The 21,597-nt window shown below is 35.7% G+C and overlaps 1 protein-coding gene across 3 annotated transcripts in view; it reads right to left on the reverse strand.

Moving 5' to 3' along the window:
• Positions 1 to 1,692: 1,692 nt before the first annotated feature.
• LOC145694368 (U6 small nuclear RNA (adenine-(43)-N(6))-methyltransferase) overlaps positions 1,693 to 21,597 on the reverse strand; it is a 38,022-nt gene continuing 18,117 nt past the window's right edge. For all 3 annotated transcript variants that reach the window (XM_081770534.1, XM_081770532.1, XM_081770533.1), the window contains exons 4-7: positions 16,201 to 16,341; positions 11,954 to 12,209; positions 6,953 to 7,253; positions 1,693 to 2,278 (exon numbers count right to left, since the gene is read on the reverse strand). In XM_081770534.1, coding sequence (XP_081626660.1) covers positions 1,697 to 2,278; positions 6,953 to 7,253; positions 11,954 to 12,209; positions 16,201 to 16,341 — 1,280 coding nt within the window. In that variant the 3' untranslated portion in view covers positions 1,693 to 1,696. The remainder of the gene's footprint in view (positions 2,279 to 6,952; positions 7,254 to 11,953; positions 12,210 to 16,200; positions 16,342 to 21,597) is intronic.

A 21,597-nucleotide genomic window follows, 5' to 3' on the forward strand; every position in this document is an offset into this window, starting at 1 on the left:
TCATTTCAATTACCACCATTTTCATGTTAGCACTCTAATACTTTTCTCATACAGATTGTATTTGCTCTTGGATACATATTAATATAAATTACTGTATAAATAGAGTAAGTACCTATTTAATTCCCAAGCCTGTCGTCGCTTGAAATTCCATCATTTTACAACCGTCGATTACTAACAAAAAGACAAATTTTCATTTAAATTTACTATTATACAAAAGATGTGTTATTTATGTTACTTATACAGATGAATATAGCAAAATGTTTTAAATATATAAAGGCTTATGAAAATTATAATTCATTCTTTAAATATATTTACATACATTCTATACCTGCACTATGTAAGGTAATGTTGGAAAGAACACCAAAATTCACATTAAGCACACAACGTGCGTGAGCGTGGTAGGAAAACAATTGTTTTGATATCTTATCAGTTTATCTGGAATGAACCTTACACAAAATCCACGATAGGAGTGAAGTTACTATTTTTTTGTATCAGTTCATTCCATGGACACTAACGAACAAATATGTGATGTATTCATTGATTCGAAACAATAGATTGTATACGATAAATCATTCCAGATGGAGAAAATAAAATATACATGAAAGTTTACCGACGTCGAATACCCGGAATCTCGGAAAGAAATAAAACTTTTCACTTTACGTCCTAAGCTTATGCCAGCTAGGCTAAAGGAGACGGTGATAATGAGAAATGAATGCGATGATGAAATGAATGAAGTGGAAGGAAATGGGAGAATCCCGAGAAAACTCACGCGCACGGTGTTTGTCTACCACAAAGTCTACTTGGCGCGAGCGGGGATCGAACCAAAGACCCCACGCACCAGAGACGATCGCTCTATCATTGAGCTACCGCGCTCCTACCGGGGGTCTCGGGGGTACGGCACTCCCAACACACGACGTTTCGAGTTTACGACGTTCACTCTCATAAAATCCTTACAAAATTCAGACAAAAGTGTTTCGGCTTAAGCCGTTAGCATCGTGCTTATGCACTACATGCAAAAACTAGTTTGAATGCACGTGTCAGAAGAATACGCAAAAACGCAGCGTATGATAGTGGAAGTTAGCATCGCCCAGTACACCTACCTGTGTCACTTTCTGTTCTAGATCATGATTTAACAACTGTGTTAGGATGGGTGAGACTTAGGTTAGGATGTGTTTTGTTTTAACCAAACACAAGGTTTCGTCACTGTCATAGGAAGGTAACTCTACCATAACCCGTTGATCCCTTGTACTATGTTTTGGAGACTATAGTCACGTGAAACATGTAGAGGCGACCCAGCTTCATGGTTGAAAGTACCTGACATGGTTACAATCGGAATATATATATATATATTTTCTGACGAAGTTTCCTCAGTTTTCTGTTTCGAAAATTTTATTCTATTGCTTGTATCAGTTTTACATGATCTAGGGCTCTTTCACTTCCCACTGAACTCCATGAGAAGTGCTTTTTCAGTGATTATTCCTCCGTATCACGTGCTATACCCAACCTAGACACACACTATGGCCTTCTCAACAATGGTCACTATTACCATGCAAACTTTGCTCAGGATTTATTTGGTAGTGCAAATGTAATGCCTGCTGAATGAATTTACCTGACTAGGGAAAGACTAAAACTACACTCGTTTCGCTCTAGCAATTTTTTTTTTATATGAATGTCGTAATAATAGTACTAAAGTTAATTATTTGAAATTATTTTTAATGTATTGTAAGACTTGATGTACACACTCTCTGCCTCCACTGCCGTCTAACCATTGCATTTCCAGATGCACTTCCGGTTCTATGATTCTTACATTCACTAACATTTTCAAAACGCACTTTGTGTCATTATGAGAATTATCTGAGTGTTTCTTCTCAAGTTGAGAATTACCCGCATTAGAGTCAACGTCCTCCTCTGAGTCGATATTCATTTCAGTTCCTTTGTTGCTCTCCTGCTCGCCGCTGTCCTTAATTCTCTTTGGTAACACTTCACTTTCATCATCTTCTTCATCAGAATTACGTTTTCTTTTGCTCCCTGAAACATCATCTGAACAAAAATCATCAGATTCCATTTTCTCACCCTTTGAGCCACTTCCCGATGTCGCTGCGTTTTCTAGAGAACTTTCGGTAGATTTCGGGGCCTTGGTACAGTCATCATCAGACGCCACCGCATCCCCTCGAAGTTGCTCTCGGCGTTTTCGACGCTGGTGCGACCACGTATTTTCCTTTGCCGTCACGTTGTACATCTCTGAGCTTTTACTTTTCTTCAATAACAGGCACTCCATCTACAAATAAACACAATAACAGGATTAGAAACTGAAGAACAAAACAATTGAAAAAATCTACAATAGTGAATAATATCTCACGAATACATGCACACACTTCATTGTTCCTTTACTACTTTTTTTTCCGGAACAATTCTACATAACCTATAGAGTGAATCAGAAATTGCGTACCATATATACACAGGTAAAGAGAATCACAGATCCTACTCTTGAGCCTGGAGGAAGCATTCGATAGTATCTCATACACTGGGTTAATATATAAACTTTATTTCTTTTTTCTGAAGGTGGTGTTATCCTTGATGTCCTACTTTCATATTAGTGAATTTGGTTTCCAACAGGAAATATTTCGTAACAGTGACGGACTTTCTGCTCTGACGCCGAATCTACGAGTAAATCACACGAACATCATTTTAGCTCGTCTTACAACATCTGCAGCTGCATCTCTTTTCGTGTAACGATTACTTGTTGAAATGATCTTCAACTCTTATTACTTGCAGTTCCATTGTCAGTGTATTCGAAGTCAGAGAAAAACTGAATATGGATATTGTGTATTTAGATCCTTTATTTCCGAAGAACGTGGTATTATCTTTTACGATAAATTTATTAGCGATGCTCTCAATGATGATTGAAAAATATACTTACAAAGAAACGTAGCCCGATGAGTTCTTATAAGGAATTAAGGTTAACTTATCTGAATACTGAACTATCGTGAAAGAAGCCACAAAATAAGTTTTTTTATTGTTATTATTTTTTATTTAAGGCTAACACATTTAAAAATATCTTAGAAAACGCAATACATAAATAGGTACGTCCTTTAGCCCTGAGACAGCAGCCTCTGTCGGTCAGAAGTTTACATCCTTTGGCCTTGGGACAGTAGTCCCTGGTGGTCAGAAGTTTACATGCACATTACTGCGTAGCAATATATATATATATATATTTTTTTAAAGCACTAAATGTATCAAAATTAAAATAACTACAATCATTGGAGCTTTCTCCAATGTCCTGTATGTAGTTATTTTTGACAACTAGAGTAATCTTAATACATTTTTCTCTTCCTTCTATTTTGAATTCAGTGTGGTTGTGTCTGCCACATCGTACTTACTTATTTTTTTTCTTAATATTCACTTTTGTAGCGTCTAACTTCCGCAATTACTGTCTCGAATGTGTGTTCAATTTCTGCTTTTTTTAAAGTCTCTTGCGGGGAAATTACTCTGTAGTGCGGATTTTTGTGTATGTAATGACTGTTATACCAAACGAAACTTGACGAAGTACGGTTAATGTTATTAACACTGTTAACATTAACAATGAAGATCTATTACTTCCAGTTTCGAGGGATTAAATTCGAGACAAAACTTATCCTTGAGATTCTTAACCCATATCAGAAAGCATATCTCGCCATTTTACCGGTTTTGGTTCCATAAACAGGGACAAGTTAATAGATATGTCTTTAATAACGTTAGGCATGGCCAAAGCTCACTTTGAAACCATTGCTTTCCGAGTAAGTGAGATGAAAAAAGAGAGGAGATCATTGAATACTACGCATGCACAAGACGTGTTGCCAACTGCGATTATTATAACTTGTCGTAGTAAGTCGTTTATATGCCTGCCGTCCAAAGAACAAACCTCATGTGTTCAGTTTTCCTTTAGAAGTTTGTGGCTAGTGATGCCACGTTTGTCTTTAATACACGAAACACACGATTCATGTCCTTCTTCTCAACAAAGAGAGAAGGAAAAGTACTCGAAAATTATAAATACGCTATCGGATAGAGTATGAATTAAGCTCAGTTGTTTTACAATTATCGTGTGACATTACCATTATAATTTTCCTGTCATCAAAATATTTTATCTTCCTTCGTCATAGTTTTAGCTAATCAAAGTACAAAGGAATTTGAAATCAATTACTAAAATAAAAGAATAACAGGATACATCACATATCTGAACGTGCTGGCATAAAAAAAAAAGTACGGAAATATTCGTACAAATATATCCACGATTCCAGACACTTACACGAATAGATACACGTGAAATTTTAAAACAGCTTTACAAAACACAAAGATTCAGTTTTATATCTACCACCAACACAACGTTAAATAATAATTAATGGACATTCTTTCGTCCTTTTATTTTATTTTATTTTTTATTTATTTATTTATTTTTTTTTTAAGGAAGGAAAAAGGAATCCTCCCACATATCTTTTGATCAACAGAACACATGGTACATTTTGACAACACCTGCTGATCCTATGGTAACAACATTCGCTTAGTCGGTGGCTCATTCACTCCTCGAAATAAGATATTTACGATGCTTGCCGAGGTTTGTTCTTTGGTCGGGTTTCGTATAGTGTATCGGCAGACTGAAAATTAGATGTTTGTGTTTTTATGTACACGTTTTACATTCTACATATGCATAGGTGGAAAGATACAACATACGAATTATAAATAATACTGAACATTTCAGATTCATAGCGAATATTTCTTTAAGTTGGCAACCTGAGGAGTTAACTTTCCTGCTTGTCAAATCTCAGTCACGTGGCAGCCAAATCATGAAGAGCATTACGCCACCCAGCTGCAAAGTTGTAGCGCGCTATGTCTACCAATTATACTGGGTGTTCAGAAAGTAACTATGCAGTTCATAACTTGCCGTATTTTATTTTCCATAAACCACTTTAAACAACTGAAACTCGAAGCTAAACTTTAATGTCATGGAAGTTATAAGAGATGCTGGAAGTGATCCCCTTGCACTTGAAGACAAAGTTGCACACGTTTCTGCATGTTCTTGATGACACAGTTGCACAAGTATCTGCATGTCATCACTTAGCATACCACACGATGGTACTGCATAGTTACTTTCTGAACACCCGGTATTTTAAAATCGAAATTCAATTTTACCATATCAAAAACTTTTCTTGATAGATAGTAATAGCTGTGTGTGGTTGGATAACTTCTAAAAGTCATAATGGTTGTTAGAAGAAAGTGTAGACATTTTCGACTACAAATACGAGAAATAAAATTATCTTTAAATGTTACCTAGGTATTAACCAGTACTAAAATATTACTAATCGAACCCCAACTTGCTTCCAAATTAGCTGCGCCGATACGGTAGGAATCTGGAACACAGATATTCAGATAAAGCTCATGCTAGTTCTCAAGTAATTTCTTGAAGTGATTACGATAGATCTCAGAGTTTTCAAGCTACGTCGTTTTAATGTTTATTTCCAAACGTTTTCGATAGCTTACAACTTTAGAAAACTACCGAACTATGTTCAAGAGATATTTTGCTTCTTACGAAGTCAGTCTTCCAAAAGATGGCTCTGTAATCCGTGGTCGCCATTTTCTCAGCATCCGGAGTCGGAACTTAAGAATTCCGAAGTGGGAACAGAAAATAAATTACAAGCAAACAAATGAAAACATAATCACAACACTAAAAAAATGTACGATGCGCTTACGTTAAAATAATATATATTAATAATATATATACCTTGTAAATAATTTGTTTTATATGTATATACAACACAGTCGTGCTTTAAACGATTCGAGGTATACTGTAAAGAAATTCGTTGCTTTTCGGAAGCATACAGAAGTGATGACTCAAATTACACTCTTTGTCAAGGTTAGCAAACAATTTGATAATTCAATGACGACTATATATACCTTTTGAATTAGGTAGACGAAAGGAATATTTAGTAGTTGATAATCTAAAAATAACATTTCAAAACAACTGTAGTATTGTTGTAAATACTTTCAAATGTTGAAACTCGCATAAACTGTTAAAGATATCTCAACTATATACCCCAATATTTATCCAAATTTTGTAAGTTTAACGATACATTTAATTCCTTTGCCTTTTCTTCTTAGTCTTTCTTTATTAAATGTAATTTATACTCGAATTAATAATAACAATAATTTTGGGAATAAAGAAAGTCGGGTTATATATATATATATATATAGAGAGAGAGAGAGAGAGAGAGAGAGATATGGTGTTTTAACCAACAATGTTTGGGAGGCGATTTCTGACACCAAGATAAGACAAAAAGTATGGATCACAAATGCTTCCTTTCGGAGTTACAGGCTGCCGAAAACATGAAATAAATAAATAAATAAATAAATAAGAAGTCCATAGCTCCAAAACTAAGGGACCTACCGTACTCAAGTCAAGACTTTACTTAGGAAATAGTATGTGAACTATTCCAAAATACATGTTTCAGAATCCTAAAGTACTCACGCAACAATTTTTATAAAAGGAGTTTGGCTACGGGCATCTAATTTGAAATACTCACGAACACCTCTATAAAAATTGTTGCGGAAGTACCGCAGGATTGTGAAATTTGGATAGGGCACATACTAGTTCTTAAGGCACATACTAGTCTTGACCTGACTACGGTAGGTTCCATTGTTTTGGAGTTAAGTTCATTTTTTCATGTTTTCGGCAGCCTATAACTCCGAAAGAAAGCATTTGTGTACCCAGGCTGGTCTATACTTTTTGTCTTATCTTGGTGTCAGAAATCACCTCCCAAACATTGTCGGTGTTATTTTGAAACATCCTGTATGCTGATTTGTTTAATGAAAATCAGAGAATCCAGTGACACTGTTCAAGGAAAACTTTTTGTTAAAACGTAAATAATGCTTTTTGTGACTTGTTATTCACAGCACCGTTCAATAAGTAGAAATGACTTACCTTCAATTGCAGAAAGAGTTTCTTTATGGCCTGAGCAACACCTTCAACTGAATATTGGACGCCTGGAATATTCTGTGGGACAATATATCTAAGCGGTGGCTTCTCTTTCTTTTTCTTCTTTCTTTCACTCCCTTGCATTCTTTCCAATGGGACATCGTCACAAAACGTCCACGCAATACCCCAACGCATGGTATGGCCTTGGCAGAACTCTGTCTCGGTAGTCTTCAAAGCTCCTTGACGCACCAATTCTAGTATCAGAGGACCAAGACTTGATTTGTGGCCGACCATTGTTGTGTAAATCCTGTTGGTAAATAAATAGATATAAAAATGCCTCTATATGATTATAAATAACTTCTTTATTAAATGTATAAGGTACGGAGATTTAACATAAGTCTCGGGAAGTATATTTTTCTTCAGCAGGAAATAATGGTAGAACCAGGAGGACGTAGTATTCATAATACATGGATATTTCACTTTAGTGTCATGTACGAATTCCACACAGAGAGCATTAGAATATCAACAGTGAGTCAACTATTGTAGTATGGGCATGAGTCGACAAGAACAGCGTGCTTATATTAAAATAACATTCTTTGAGAGAAAACAGCATAGGGAGTTAGCTGGGAAATAGTAACAAATTGTCGTGAGGTGAGGGGGGTGAATCAACGAGTGAGAGTAAATGAGCAGAGCAACTTGTGACTGTAAGAACGGATGTGTCGGCAGAACGACTTATTAGGACGGGTGTGTTGGAAGCCATCCATACATTTGGAACTGGCCGTATGAATCAATGCTTTTAAACGGCAGACAGCCGAGTAAAGCCATGCAAGACTCCTCGATGACAGAAGTTTCGCCAATATTCTTCTAACGTGAAAACGATAGACGCTGCATGGGAATCTGTTTCGAATACCGCGCAACATGAAATGCCCCGTTTCAGACATAGTCAGGTGGATGGTATTCGGTCTCTTGCACATTGTTGGCAGCGTAAAAATGAAAATGAAATGAAATCTTTGAGTTTTACATCCCACGGTTATGCCGGTTAGGCTAAAGGAGACGGTGATTATGAGAAATGAATGAAATGGTGGAATGAAGAAAGTGGGAGGAAACGGGAGAACCCCGAGGAAACCCATGCACACGGTATTTGTCCACCACAAAGTTCACTTGGCGGGAGCAGGGTTTGAACCCGGGTCCCCATACACCAGAGGTGAACGCTCTACCATTGAGCCACCGTGGCCCCTATGTTGGCAGCGTGTTGTGGGGCCTACTGTGAGGATTCGTAAGTCTGAGCCTCTATTGTTTACCGTATATGGTTTTGTAAAATAAATGCATGTGCCAATATCGGCATATACTTTATAATTTAAGAAATAATTCCCTGTATGAAATATTTGTAAATTTCTCAAATATGAAAAAGTAATACATAAATAAAAATAAAATAGAAACAAATAAATAAATACATAAAAGTAAAACTGGAAACATAAAACAATCTGGAAAATCTATATGCGATTAAAGATTACTCTTCTCGCGTCACAACCCAGCTTCCTCTTTTCTATTCAATATTTTATTTCATTCAAATTATTATCTTAAATCGAGAATAATAATTTGTTAAAAGGTTCAATAATTCTCATCCACTCTTAAAAACACAAACTCGTAACACACAAACAAAACTGCAAGAACATCAATTCCGATGGAAAGTTTTGCTTTTACCTAGCATAGGAAGTTCAAAGAGTAATATTGCCGTTGGACGCTTTGCTAACCCGGCCACTGACACAAAACTGATCGCAACAGCGCCAAAAGTACACAATCACCTATTCCTTATACCAGATAATATCGAAGTACTGTATGTGCTGTAGGAAGATTTCGTTAGTTTGAACGTTAGCTTTCCTACTGGCAGTGTCTGCTCTAATTATTCCACATCATTCATCTCAAAATGTTAGTGGAATCTCGTTTTAGACCTTCAGGTCTATGAATTTTTCTCGTTCGAACCGTGAATCTGGAATTTCCGTCCACCTGGAATTGTAACCAACTTGGTCACGTATAGACACTGAGGTTAGAAGCTGCAACTACACGATGCGAGGATATCACATCGCTTCATCAGTTGTACTACATCCGAGATTCGAACGAAGACCTAGAGTAAGAAGATTGATGGAAATGATTTTCTGTGCAGTGTTGTGTTTGGGTCAATTAATCTGCGGACAAGACACATATTTGAAGCTTCCGAATACACGTAAGTAGATAAAGTCTCTATATGCCTTTTGTTCCATTGCTTTCAATCTATCATTTGTTCGATTGTTATGAGTTTATGTCTGATAACAAATCCAAGATTTTTTCGTATTAAGAGTAGGCTGCTTAAATTGTAGTCCCATGAAGTTTGCCTAATCACTGAGGATCACCTTTCACATACCTATCAGACACACAATCATACTCATACGTCTTGCAAATAAAATCAGAAAAATAAACACACTGCTGAACAAGACTGCACTTATTTAATAAAACAACACATTTACACGTAACATTTCTAGCCAAGATTCTCATCAGACGTACACTCAGAGCCAAGATCCTCATCAGAGTGTACGTCTGATGAGAATCTTGGCTAGAAGATCGAAATGTTACGTGTAAATGTGTTGTTTTATTAAATAAGTGCAGTCTTGTTGAGCAGTGTGTTTATTTCACACCTAACAGCTTAAGCTTTTTTCAGGTACTTTTACCTATAATAATCGTTAATTATATGTATCAAATTATTTAAAGAGTATTTTACTCCTGAAATTCCTTTTAGCCATGATTTTAAGTCTTGATATTTGAATTCAGAAATTCAGTTACAAACCGAGATCTCGTTAGAATCCTTACTCCATTTAAGATAAAGGAAGAAACAAGAGGGAAAGGAGTCTCACGATATGGTTCCAATGAGCATTTGTTCCTCACCCTATCCTCCGTCTGCTTCATATCTCCTGTACTATTTCTACCTTAAACAGTTCCATTCTCTTTTTTAATTTACTTCCATTTATCACTAACGCATTTTCTGCCACCTCTGCAAAAAGAAAGAGGCTGCCACGACTTATGCGCCCAATCTTTACAGGTATTATAAAAATGAATTGCTTTTATTGACTGACTTACTCCATGGCTTGAAAAACAAGGATTCATCGTCGCAGGCGCTGGAATCAACGCCTTTTTTTGTGTGTATTTCATCTCTAATTTAGGAGTAACCAATCGAAATAATACAATTATTGGTTAGAATAACAAGATTTTCAAGCTTTTTTGTTTATTCTTTTCTTCTTTCATGAAAAATACTTTTGCCATTTAAGTCAATGAAATTTTAAACATACAACATCATGTTCCTATTCTGTACTCTCAATTTTAAGTTTGAGGTATTTTGTAGGCATTATTAGGCTCTGCGCCAATACTTACGTTTTCTTTTATCCACGACATTTTCAATAAGCATATGTTAATTGAGACGGTTTTAGGTGTGTTTTATTGATATATTATAGGATTTCACACCTATTCCTTTTATATATATATATATATATATATATATATATATATGTAGCCTTCTTCTAGAGTAGTAGAATGAAACTAAAATCAAACAGAATCCTAATGTAGAGTAAAACAATAAAAATAACCATCATCACATATTTATCTCACGTCTTTCTTTTTGGATACCTGTAGTCAAAGTTATGTATTGTGGTTATGTTTAAGGTTTATTTTAATTGGGATATACTGTGAGAGGTTTTGTATTTTAAATATAACTATTTTTTTATATTTTTGATAGAAGAAATATATATATTAATTAAAATAGGAAATTTTAGACGTGAATAAAAGATATAAGTTTTAAATGTGTGATTGATTTTAATGTTTTAGATGAGTTATGTGGTGTTTGTGAATTGGTTTCTGTGTAGAGATATTTTTGGTAGTTGATAGAGTTCTTAAGTACATATTTGAGTTTTTTGTTGAACATATTGTTTTATGATTGTTATTTGAGGTTTAATTTTAGTATAAGTTTTTAATTTGGTTGGGTTTGATAAAATAGTAACTTTTTCAAAATTTTATTTGATGAAGATTATGATGTTCGGAGTTGGAAGACAAAATGTGTTTTTAATATTTTAGTTATATTGAGATTGTTAACGATATAATGTTGGGTTACACACTTATTATTTTGGAAATATTGTGAGATTATATATTATTTTTTTCTTTTGTTGAGATTGTTACTTAAACTGATGTAGAATTATGCCATGATTTAGAAAATTGGGTTTATGTATAAGTTGGAATTTGGTTTAAAAATTAAATTTAAAACTAAAATACAACACAAATAAAAAAATTATAATTAACTAATTACAGTATATGGGGGTCTTAATTCAGAATAGAGTGACCCTTATAAAGTATATTTCTTCCATAACTTCAGAATGAGCAGATCGAATTTATCAGTCTGCTCTATATTGTAGATGAACATTATTAGACATGGATTTCTTTTATTCTGATGTTGACATTTTGCTTATGCTTCGGACACGTATGACTGTGTCTCTCTTCGGAGAAAAAAAAGGAAGGGTAGCAAGAGGTTTTGAAGGTGAGATGATGGGAATGCCCCAAACCAAGAAAAGAAATGAGTTTCACCATACGATGGACACGGGCGAAGAACAAGTTATCCAATTAACTCTGAGTACAGACAATGCAAAACCACGCTCAGGAATTCTAACTATAATTCTACTTACAGATTCCTGTAATTCCTGAATTTCCTTTAAGCTCCTAAACTTCCAGGCGAGAGTCGAAAGCTTGGAAGCTTAAAGGAAATTCAGGAATTACAGAAATCTGTAAACAGAATAATTCCGACTAATCTAATCAAAGATTAATCTACACTTTTGGGTGTGACTGTTTCTCAATGGCCTGATGGAGAGCTACATGGAGAATTATCATGATGGCTGGTTTCGGAACTCAAACCAAAGACCCATTTTCAGGAACTACAACTTTACACTCTACTTTATAATAAATAACATTATTTATAAGTAAAATTCAACTAACCGTACTGCTTTCCCCAACTGTTTACTTTCTTCAATCATTCTTTTGATAAAAGCCACTTCTCCCCCTTCGACCACAACTTCTGGCACCGTCCCTGTCCTCACATTACGAGGTTCTGGACGCATCGGAGTACGTGATTTACTACTTGTATCCAACTCCTTCTCGCTGCCAAAGAACGGAGGGTTGCACATGGAGAAATCATACTGCTCTCCTGCTTCCACCACGCCTTGCAGAATCACTTTCGAATCCACTTGCTTCACTACATAAATTAGAATAAATAAATAAGTAAAAATATTTTAAACACACACAGAGAAAATAAAACATTGTATTTTTCTAGTAATAACTAGTTGCTGACAGTCTTAAATACATTAGACAATATTACTATTGTTATTGTAAGCTCCCTATTTTAAAACAATTTTTTATATATTATGTATGAGTCACATTTCAGACTCAATTATTACAGGGCTCATAGTCGTCTGGTCTCTTGTAAATAGTTGAAAAGTGACCAAAATCCCATCATGCTCCTTTTTTCCTTTGTCAATTTCTCCATTACCTCCCTCTTTTTTTTTTTTAAATCTTTTCTCCTCTAGTTCTTCTCTTTAAGCTTCGTCCTTTCTTACTAGGGATGATTCCATACCGGACCAAGTACCTGGGTAAAACCTATATATCGTCTGAAAGCTCTTGCCATGAGAAGTACGAAACCATTTTCGAATCACGGGCAAACCCGCAACCTAATCGTATAAGGGGCCAGTTTGTTGGTGTTTGTGACCCTGTGTATGGCATATTCGACAGAAGTAAAAATGAATGTTACGATGCATCACGCATAAACGCCTGTGCCCATCATTCTCCTTTTTTGGCTCATTGCTAGAACGTGACTCGGTCATGGGTTTGATATCATTTTGCACCCAGACGTAACCATTTGGTCAGTGTTGTCAACGAATTGTAAGTACAATGTGGCAGATCGTTTCTTTACCACTGGATATATTTCCATGTAACGTGGCATAAAGATCATTTGTCACTAGAGAAAACATACTGTAGACGTATTTCTCTCTCAAGGACCCTAGTTTGTCAGTGTTGCCAACCAATTGTAAAATTGAGAAGGTGTAAAACAGGTTCCGTACGATAAGACGATACGTTCCGTACGATACATTAAGCTTGGCAGAAACACTACACGATGCTATAGCAAAAAGACGTTGAGTGTGACCGTCTCCCAACCATTCTAAATTGTCAGTGTTGCCAACCAAGTGTAAACATCACAATGTTGCAAATGGCTTGAGTACCACTGAACGAATATATAACAAATGTGACATAAATAACATTGGACAATGGAACATAGTATGAGTGTCTCCGTTTCACAAGCAACCCAGTTTAGCAGTGCTGCTAACCAATGCCAACATTCAACAGTTTTGCATGAAGTATACAGCATTGGTGGCCATAATTACACTGTGACCCATGCCAGGGTTTCCATTGTCCAATGTTGCTTATGTCGCATTTGTTCAATTGCAAGTACGTCATTTTCAACATGGTGTTGTTTACACTTGGTTGGAACACTGACAACCTAGAATGGTTGGGAGATGGTCACACTCAACGTCTTTTTGCCACAGTGTCATGTGATGTTTCTGTCAAGCTTGGTGTATAAACGTCTCATCGTACGAACCTGTCTTACACCTTCTCATTTTTACAATTGGTTGGTAACACTGACGAACTTGGGTTCTTGAGAAAGCAATACGTCTACAGTATATTTTCTCTAGTGACAAATGATCTTTATGCCACGTTACATGTATGTACATCCAGTGGTAGACAAATCATCTGCCACATTGTATTTACAATTCGTTGGCAACACTGACCAAATGGGTACGTCTGGGTGCAAAGTGAAATTATCAAACCCTTCCCCGAGTCACGTTTTAGCAATGAGCCAAAAAGGGACATAATACTCTCAGATTCTTACGCGTGATGCATCGTAACATTCATTTTTAACTCTGTCAAATATGTCATACATAGGGACACAATCATCAACAAACTGGTCCCTTATACGGTCAGGTTGCGGGTTTGCCCATGATTTGAAAACGGTTTCGTACTTCTCATGGCAAGAGCTTTCAGATGAATTTCAGATTTTATCTAGGTAGTTGGTCCCGGTATGGAATCATCCCTAGTTAGGTTTTCTAAGTATGCCTTGTAGTCACAGTTAGCAGACTTAGCAGATGTAAGAAGCATCTGAGTAAGTGGAACCAGTTCTGGCCTATTTCCGAATTTCTTCATCCCAGACATTATACTTAACTTAGCACTGAAAGTTCTCAAAGCTATGAAATATTCAAATTCATCACCTACTCTTAAGAAGAACATACAAGAAGCGTAACACAAGACGAACATGATGAACCACACAAACACACACACACAACGTTGAGCGGAGGGTTAACTATAACGAGAGAAAACTAAAATACTATTATGATAGAAGAAAGAATAGAGACAGTCGGGTTCTCAACCCCACCTTGAGAGCTTAAGCATCCACTGTGCTTTAGAAAGAATAAAAGCTGTAGTGAGAATAAAGCTAACTGTTTCACATGTGGCAGCAAGTACTGAAGCTTTCAGAAGAGTAATGACTAACAAGTTTCTGCCTTTATCTATTTATGTTTTTTCTTGGAAAACTGCCAATGCAAAACATAAATCACACGAAAAAGCCACTTTACCTCCCAAAAAAGTAACTTTTAGTAACAAATTTGAAAAAAAAAAGTAACTTTTAATGACCAACTTGAAAAAAGTAACTTTTAGTTAAAAAAGTGACTCGCTTTGAGCCCTGTTATTAAAATACCCTAATACTTAACAGTTGTTTTCTTTATATAAACAACAACATTTCGAAATCTACATAGGAATTCTTCTTATAGAAGGTGTTCAGGATAGCCAGATCATACATTTTTGCTACGTGTCGTAACCCTTTCATGTAGTCTTCTGGATGCATACTACGCTCACTCTTCTTTTTGCCAGCGTTTCCGATAACTCGTAATTTCAAACTGTCAATGTCCCGACTTTACACGCGTCTATTTTCATCTTCTTCTGTTTCTGAAGAGCTTCTTTAGCCCCTTTCGTCTATTGTTAAGGGGTACCTTTGTTCATTTCTTACGGCGTTAAGTCAATCGGTCTGGGGTATATCGCTCTGGGGTATATCCTAGCATTTTTCTCACTTCTACTCCTTTTTTCGATCCAAATTTAATATGACGTTCTTCTTTTTTTTAACAACTGGTTGCTAACGTTACGTGAAGCTCCAACTTGGAGGTCCAGGATTTTCTGTCAGGGTTTCCTCCCCTAGCCGTGATTGTTCGCGAGTGCTTGATCATTACGAAACGTCTATATATGACACTATTATACGATATATTTTTTTTTTAAATTTGACGTCCCATGATTACGTTCTGTAGGCTATAGGAGACAGATGATTAATGATTGTGAAATTTAATTTTTTGTACCCTCTCACATGGAATCGAACCCGAGATCACGTGCACCAAAGGCGCACGCACTAGCCAAAAGACCAGGGACAAGATTTTCGATAATCATTGTTCTAAGAAAAGAAAAGCTTGGAATACAACTTTCACATTGCAGGATCTTACTTCTTGAAATGAAGAATATTCGGAACAGGACATTACTTTGCACATTTCAACCGGATTACATGGCAGAAGAGATAATAGCGATTTACTACTTATAAAAAAGTGGATGCAGAATTCTGAGAGTGGTTGTTTGGCAGATGATACTAATAATCTTATAAGTCATAGAACAATAAACACAAACACTAGTGAAACTAAATTGGACTCAGTTATTTCCATTGTTTTCTTTCACTTATATTGTTAATCGGAAATTGGTCTTCTTTTGGAGAGGAAGGGGTATGTGATTCGATTTTTTAAATTTTGATAATGCGCTCTACGTACCAAATACGACATACGACTGAAAATATTGTTCTAAATGAAATGAAATCTTTAGTTTTACGTCCCACGGTTATGCAGGTTAGGCTAAAGGAGACGGTGATTATGAGAAATGAATGAAATGGTGGAATGAAGAAAGTGGGACGAAACGGGAGAACCTCGAGAAAACCCACGAGCACGGTGTTTGTCCACCACAAAGTCCACACGGCGCGAGCTGGGATCGAACCAGGGACCCCAAGCACCGGAGGTGAACGCTCTACCACTGAGCCACCATAATCCCCTATTGTTCTAAATGACTTCCCGTGATTATTCGAAAATTTAGTAGAGAGTAAATATTCTTACCAGTAATTAAATGCTGCAGATTATTCTTCTCTACATTCTGACGTGCGAAATCCACGATATCATTATCAACGTCAGTAGCAACCATCTCCCATCCATTCTGTTTGGCAGCCAACAATGGATATATGCAACACGCTCCAGTTCCTACAAAGAGAGTGCTTAATCGTTAAGTAATTTGTAAATTAGTAAGTTACAAAAAAGACAAATAGACATCAATAGCGGATGGTGTACTACAATAGTAGGAACTTTTAACGTTGGTTTTACTTTTAGTTACTCTTGCGGCTCAACAAAAACATGCAATGTAAAATTTCATACGAAATCATGAATACAAGTACTTCAACGTACCTCACAGATATGCTGTCAGAAAACAAGAACTTTTACAAACTCCAAATATTCAAACCGTTTTGATTTTACTGTAAGTTTAGTTAAGAAAAATATACCAAACGGTATCTATATTTCACCTTAATTATTCATCTTCTTTATCACGTCGAGAAAATACCGAAATGTTTTGGGAGGTTCTAAAGCAGGAATGTGGAACTCAGTATCTCAACTGGGTCAAATTAACATTAGTGTACAAGAATGCGACCAGCACGAATAATAATAATAATAATAATAATAATAATAATAATAATAATAATAATAATAATAATAATAATAATAATAATAATAATAATAATAATAATAATGTATTTAAAAGTTAATATATTTAAACTTCTGCGGAAAGCAGGTTGGTAGAGACAAACGATAATACACGGGACTGGACTTTCCTCCCCCAACAACCGTTTTATTATAAAACTTCATTATGAACAGTATAGTACAATTCTAAAGACGGTCCGAAGACCAATAGTCCCTTAATTTGATTGTAGGGATTAGGGATGTCCCAGGGCTCAGTCGCAGCCAAGGGACAGGTTCGGGAGAACCTCAGGGCCCAGTCACAGCCAAGAGGTCGGTATATGATTTCCTCTCAGGGCCCTAACGCAGCCAAGAGAGTGATGGAAATTCTCAGGCCCAGACGCAAGTAAGAGAAAAGGATAGGTTTCTCTCAGGGCCCAGACGCAGTCAAGAAAGAGGCAGGAAATCTCAGGTCCCAAATGCAGCCGAGAGATTATGATGCGAAGCTCTCAGAGCCCAGATGTAGACAAGAGAAGGTAAGTAAAGTAAGGTAAGGTAGTCGCAGAAGAAATGTGCATCAGGGAACTTATGTTATAGAAAGTGCGATGTTGATTGATCAACAAAGGAAAACTCCATATAAAATATGGAGAAGAGGATAATGTGGGTTAGTAGTGACAGAAGGAAGCCAGAAGAAGATATAGAGGAATCTCACAAGCAATTGGTGACCAACGGATATGATAAAAGGAAAACTAAGGATAGAAAGGATAAGAAGAAAGGATCAGAATAGTAAGAACAAGGAGGATAAAAAAAGAAGCTGGAGGGGAAGAAAAGAAGCCATGTTGGGGTATAGAAGGTATGGGGGGAAGACACGGAGATAATTAAGGAAGCACTGAAGAAAATCGGGAACGTTTCAACGTACAGGAAAATGAGAAGAGACTACTGGATGTATTACGCATAAGAAAAAGGGAAGACGAGAGAAGATGACGGAAAAAGAGTGGTTCACAAAATAAGGTGTGGTGAATGGAACAGTTTTTATATTGGTGAAACGGAGGAAAAACTAAAAGAACGGTTAAAACAACACAAAGATGACGTAAGATTACAAAGAGAAAGAAATGTTATTTTCAAGCATGTGAGGGACACGGGGAATAATATTAATTGGTGCGAGATTGAAGTGTTAGCACGGGAACAAAGGACGTTAATAAGAAAGTGGAAGGAGGCCAGGTTCATTGAAAAAGAGAAAATCGGTGTTATAAATTAGAACGCAGGACTTAAAGTGGTGAAAATTATTGCAAAGACTTAATTTGTAGCTTAGTTTTCTACCGGACCAGGGAGGGAAAGGAATTTACAGTGTTTACTTTCACTTTTGTCAACTTTTGTTATGATTAGTTGAATCCGTTCTAACCAGCAAATCAGCGTTCAGAACCAGTTTCTGGGATCCTGTTATATTTAGATGCAACTCTCTCTCGTTTTTTACATTGTCCGATGAAGCCGACATGTTCAGTTAGATGGTGAGACTGTTGGTATATATATTTTCCTTTTTTTCCCAGTGATTTCTACTTCCAGTTTATGTTATTTAATAAAGCTAATATGAAGCAGTAAGTTTAAATGATATATATATATATATATTATTTTTTTTCATATAACGTATTTCATTGTTAGAACAATTATTGCTAACTCTACTAAAATTTTCACTGAAACATTATTGTCGTTGATCATTAATAGCTCCATAAACACCTCGCTGGAACTAGAAAACCCACTGCATCCACCGATTTACACTTCTTATTTCTTTCTTATTGAATGACCCATTTTCTTTGATTCTTGAATTTTTTAAGGATTTTCTTCCCCCCCCCCAAAAAAAATCAGTTTTTCTTTCTTTCTTTCTTTCTTCGAGCACTTGCATCTCTACTCTGAAGTATGTATGACTATATACAATAGACTCTCACTGATTCGGCCCTCAGTAATCCGGTCCCACATCTGGCATTTGCAGCATAACGTTACAACCATTGTATTTGTTTATACTGTAGCTGCGGAAAAAATATATACAGTACTATTATGGCTTCTGCACATTGTTGCTTGCGTGATAATGCATACCCCAGCCGAGCATTTTTATTGCTTCAACTGAACATTTGGAACATGTTTCATGGTGAGTGATAATCTAGCTACAATCTCAAGCATTAAGTTTCTCTATTTATCCGATATAATGTACATAACTTTATATTTAATAAAGACACAGATATAGTATTGTATGTGCTAAATTCAATCTCAGACACACTCAATAATCCGCTACTTTGTGTAATCCAGCATCCATCTTTGCAAAAAATGGCCGGATTAGCGACAGTCTACTGTGAATGTGCGTAACTGGGACATACTTAGAGACGAAACTTTTTCGCAACAATTTTGATATTTTATCACAATTTCCGCATTTATTTTTTTAAATGTAGCACTTTAAAAAAAAAAAAAAAAATATGGAACTTGTAAACAGTATATTTCTGGTAGTAAGGTGTATATCTAATACAAAAATAAGAATATATTTTGATCAGGTGCACATTATACCTAATGTATTCACTGAAATATTGAAATTAATGCAAAAGTTTAAACACTTCCTGTAATCTCATCCTTAGTTAACGGATAACATGCAGCAAGACATTACCAATTTTTCTCTTAAGTTTGTTCTCCTGTCAGTAATAATCATATTATACTTGGAAAATAACACTCGAGACTGGCAACCATGTTGAGCGTAACGAGCTGACAGCAAACGACCCGTAGTTAATTTTTAAACTGTTTAACAATGATACAATGTCAATTTCCTTATCCTCACTGTCGACAACTTCAATAACCTTACTTTTAAATTCACGGTAAGCAACCAACAGATCATGAACATTTTCACCAAGAAACAACAGTCAAGAACTTAAACAACAGTTCGCATTTGTTGATGTCTACATCTTTATGAAGTGAAACAGTTTTTGGATCAAATACTCGCAGAGCTCTTGTAAATACAACGTTTTTTAAGTTAAATAATATTGGAAATGAGCTTTTTAGTTATCATGGTTGTTTTGTTTAAAACAAAATGTTTAAAACAAACGATTAAAACTTGTTTTAAACAATTGATTTCGTTTAAAACAAATTTTGTATACGTTTTAAAGATTTTGTTTTAAACATGTGTATTTTTAAGACATGTTTTAAACATATGTTTATTTTATTTTATTTTTGTAAAAAAAAATCTGCCAGAGAAAAAAATTCTCAAAAGTGCTCCCCATTCAGAAGATTATTTTCTTCCTATGTGAATATTTTGATTTCTCGTGGCCAGAGCAGGTTAATTTGGTGATCTACAATTTATTTTGTCTCTTCTTTTCCCCCTTATTTTTAACGTATATTGTATTGTTTAAGTGCTTCTCAGTTAACTTGCGTGAAAATGTCGTCGTCGAAGGTTGGACTACTTGAAGAAATGATATTAAAAATAAATAAAATAATTATCACAGAAAACAAACAAAATGTTATTTGCTAAATTGCGGTTCTGAAATTAAAATATCGCAGACATTCGTTGATACAGTATATGTTGGTTCTCAGTCTCCGTACAACTTGGAATCGTTTAACAGTTTAACATTAGTTTTACGGGAAGAAAAAAGGACATCATTTGGAGCAAATTTATTAAAGTATCTCAAACGCCACCAGATTTAAAAAAAAAAAAAAAAAAAAAAAAAAAAAAAAAGACCATACGAGCTCGTTGTAAAACGTATAAGAAAGAAATGGTTGGTTTAGTTCAAAGAATGAAGAATCATTGTGAAAAATGCAATGCTGTGAAAAAACTGGAAACCCAAACAAACTGTAAAAGTGTTGATCCGAAAATTGCTTCTGATGATTCTATCGTCAGTGATGTGGTTGAGATGCAACTGGAAACTTCAGGTAAGAATTAATTTTGTATCAACAGTATCTTTTTCATTATGAAAACTTTATTTCGTCCCTCTTCCCCACCTCAGTTCTAAATTTTCTTAAAAACCATGTATGAAGGGAGCAGGCGAGAAAGCACAAGTATGGCAGTCGCCCGCATTAACTAACTAACATTAAAGCGTGATACTTATTGTAAAATCACCGTGTGCGTGGGTCTCCTCGGGGTTCTTCCGTTTCCTCCCACTTTCTTCATTCTACCATTTTCATTCATTTCACATCATCGCCGTCTCCTTTAGCCTAGCAGACATAGCCGTGGGACGTAAAACTCAAAGATTTCATTTTTTTTTTTAATTGTAAAATCAGTGCCGAACGTCAGTGTCTGGGACAATTTGTTCGTCTGTCTGTATGCACCACGCTACAGGGCACAATTTTCGGTCTTTTAACGTTAAATTTTGAGGGTAGAGGCACGAGACGTCGGAATTTGCCTGCTTGTATAGATTTTGACTGCGATCCGACGTAAAATTTCAAAATTAGTGATTCGGATCCCACGCTAAACAAAAAGCCCTGTCTCATATTGCCTTGCTATTGATGCAAGACTTACAACGACTCACCAAAGGTAGTCGTCAACCCTGGTTCGGCTAATAATATAAGTAAATCTTTAGTGGCAATAATTGTTTACACCTTAAAATATCTTCCGTAATTATATTCACTGGTATTATCACCTTTTATACTGAAATTACAAGTTCATGATAAGTATTAGATAATTTATTCGTTGATACTCTTTTAACGTGTATTCACACAAACTGACTTGCAATCATAACATGTCCATTGAGTATCTATAAACAACTACATAGCAACCAACTATACAATAATAATGTATATTTCTTATATCTTAAAAAC

The sequence above is a fragment of the Thermobia domestica genome, chromosome 9 (genome assembly GCF_964235325.1).
Source record: "Thermobia domestica chromosome 9, izTheDome1.hap1.1, whole genome shotgun sequence".
NCBI lineage: Eukaryota > Metazoa > Arthropoda > Insecta > Zygentoma > Lepismatidae > Thermobia > Thermobia domestica.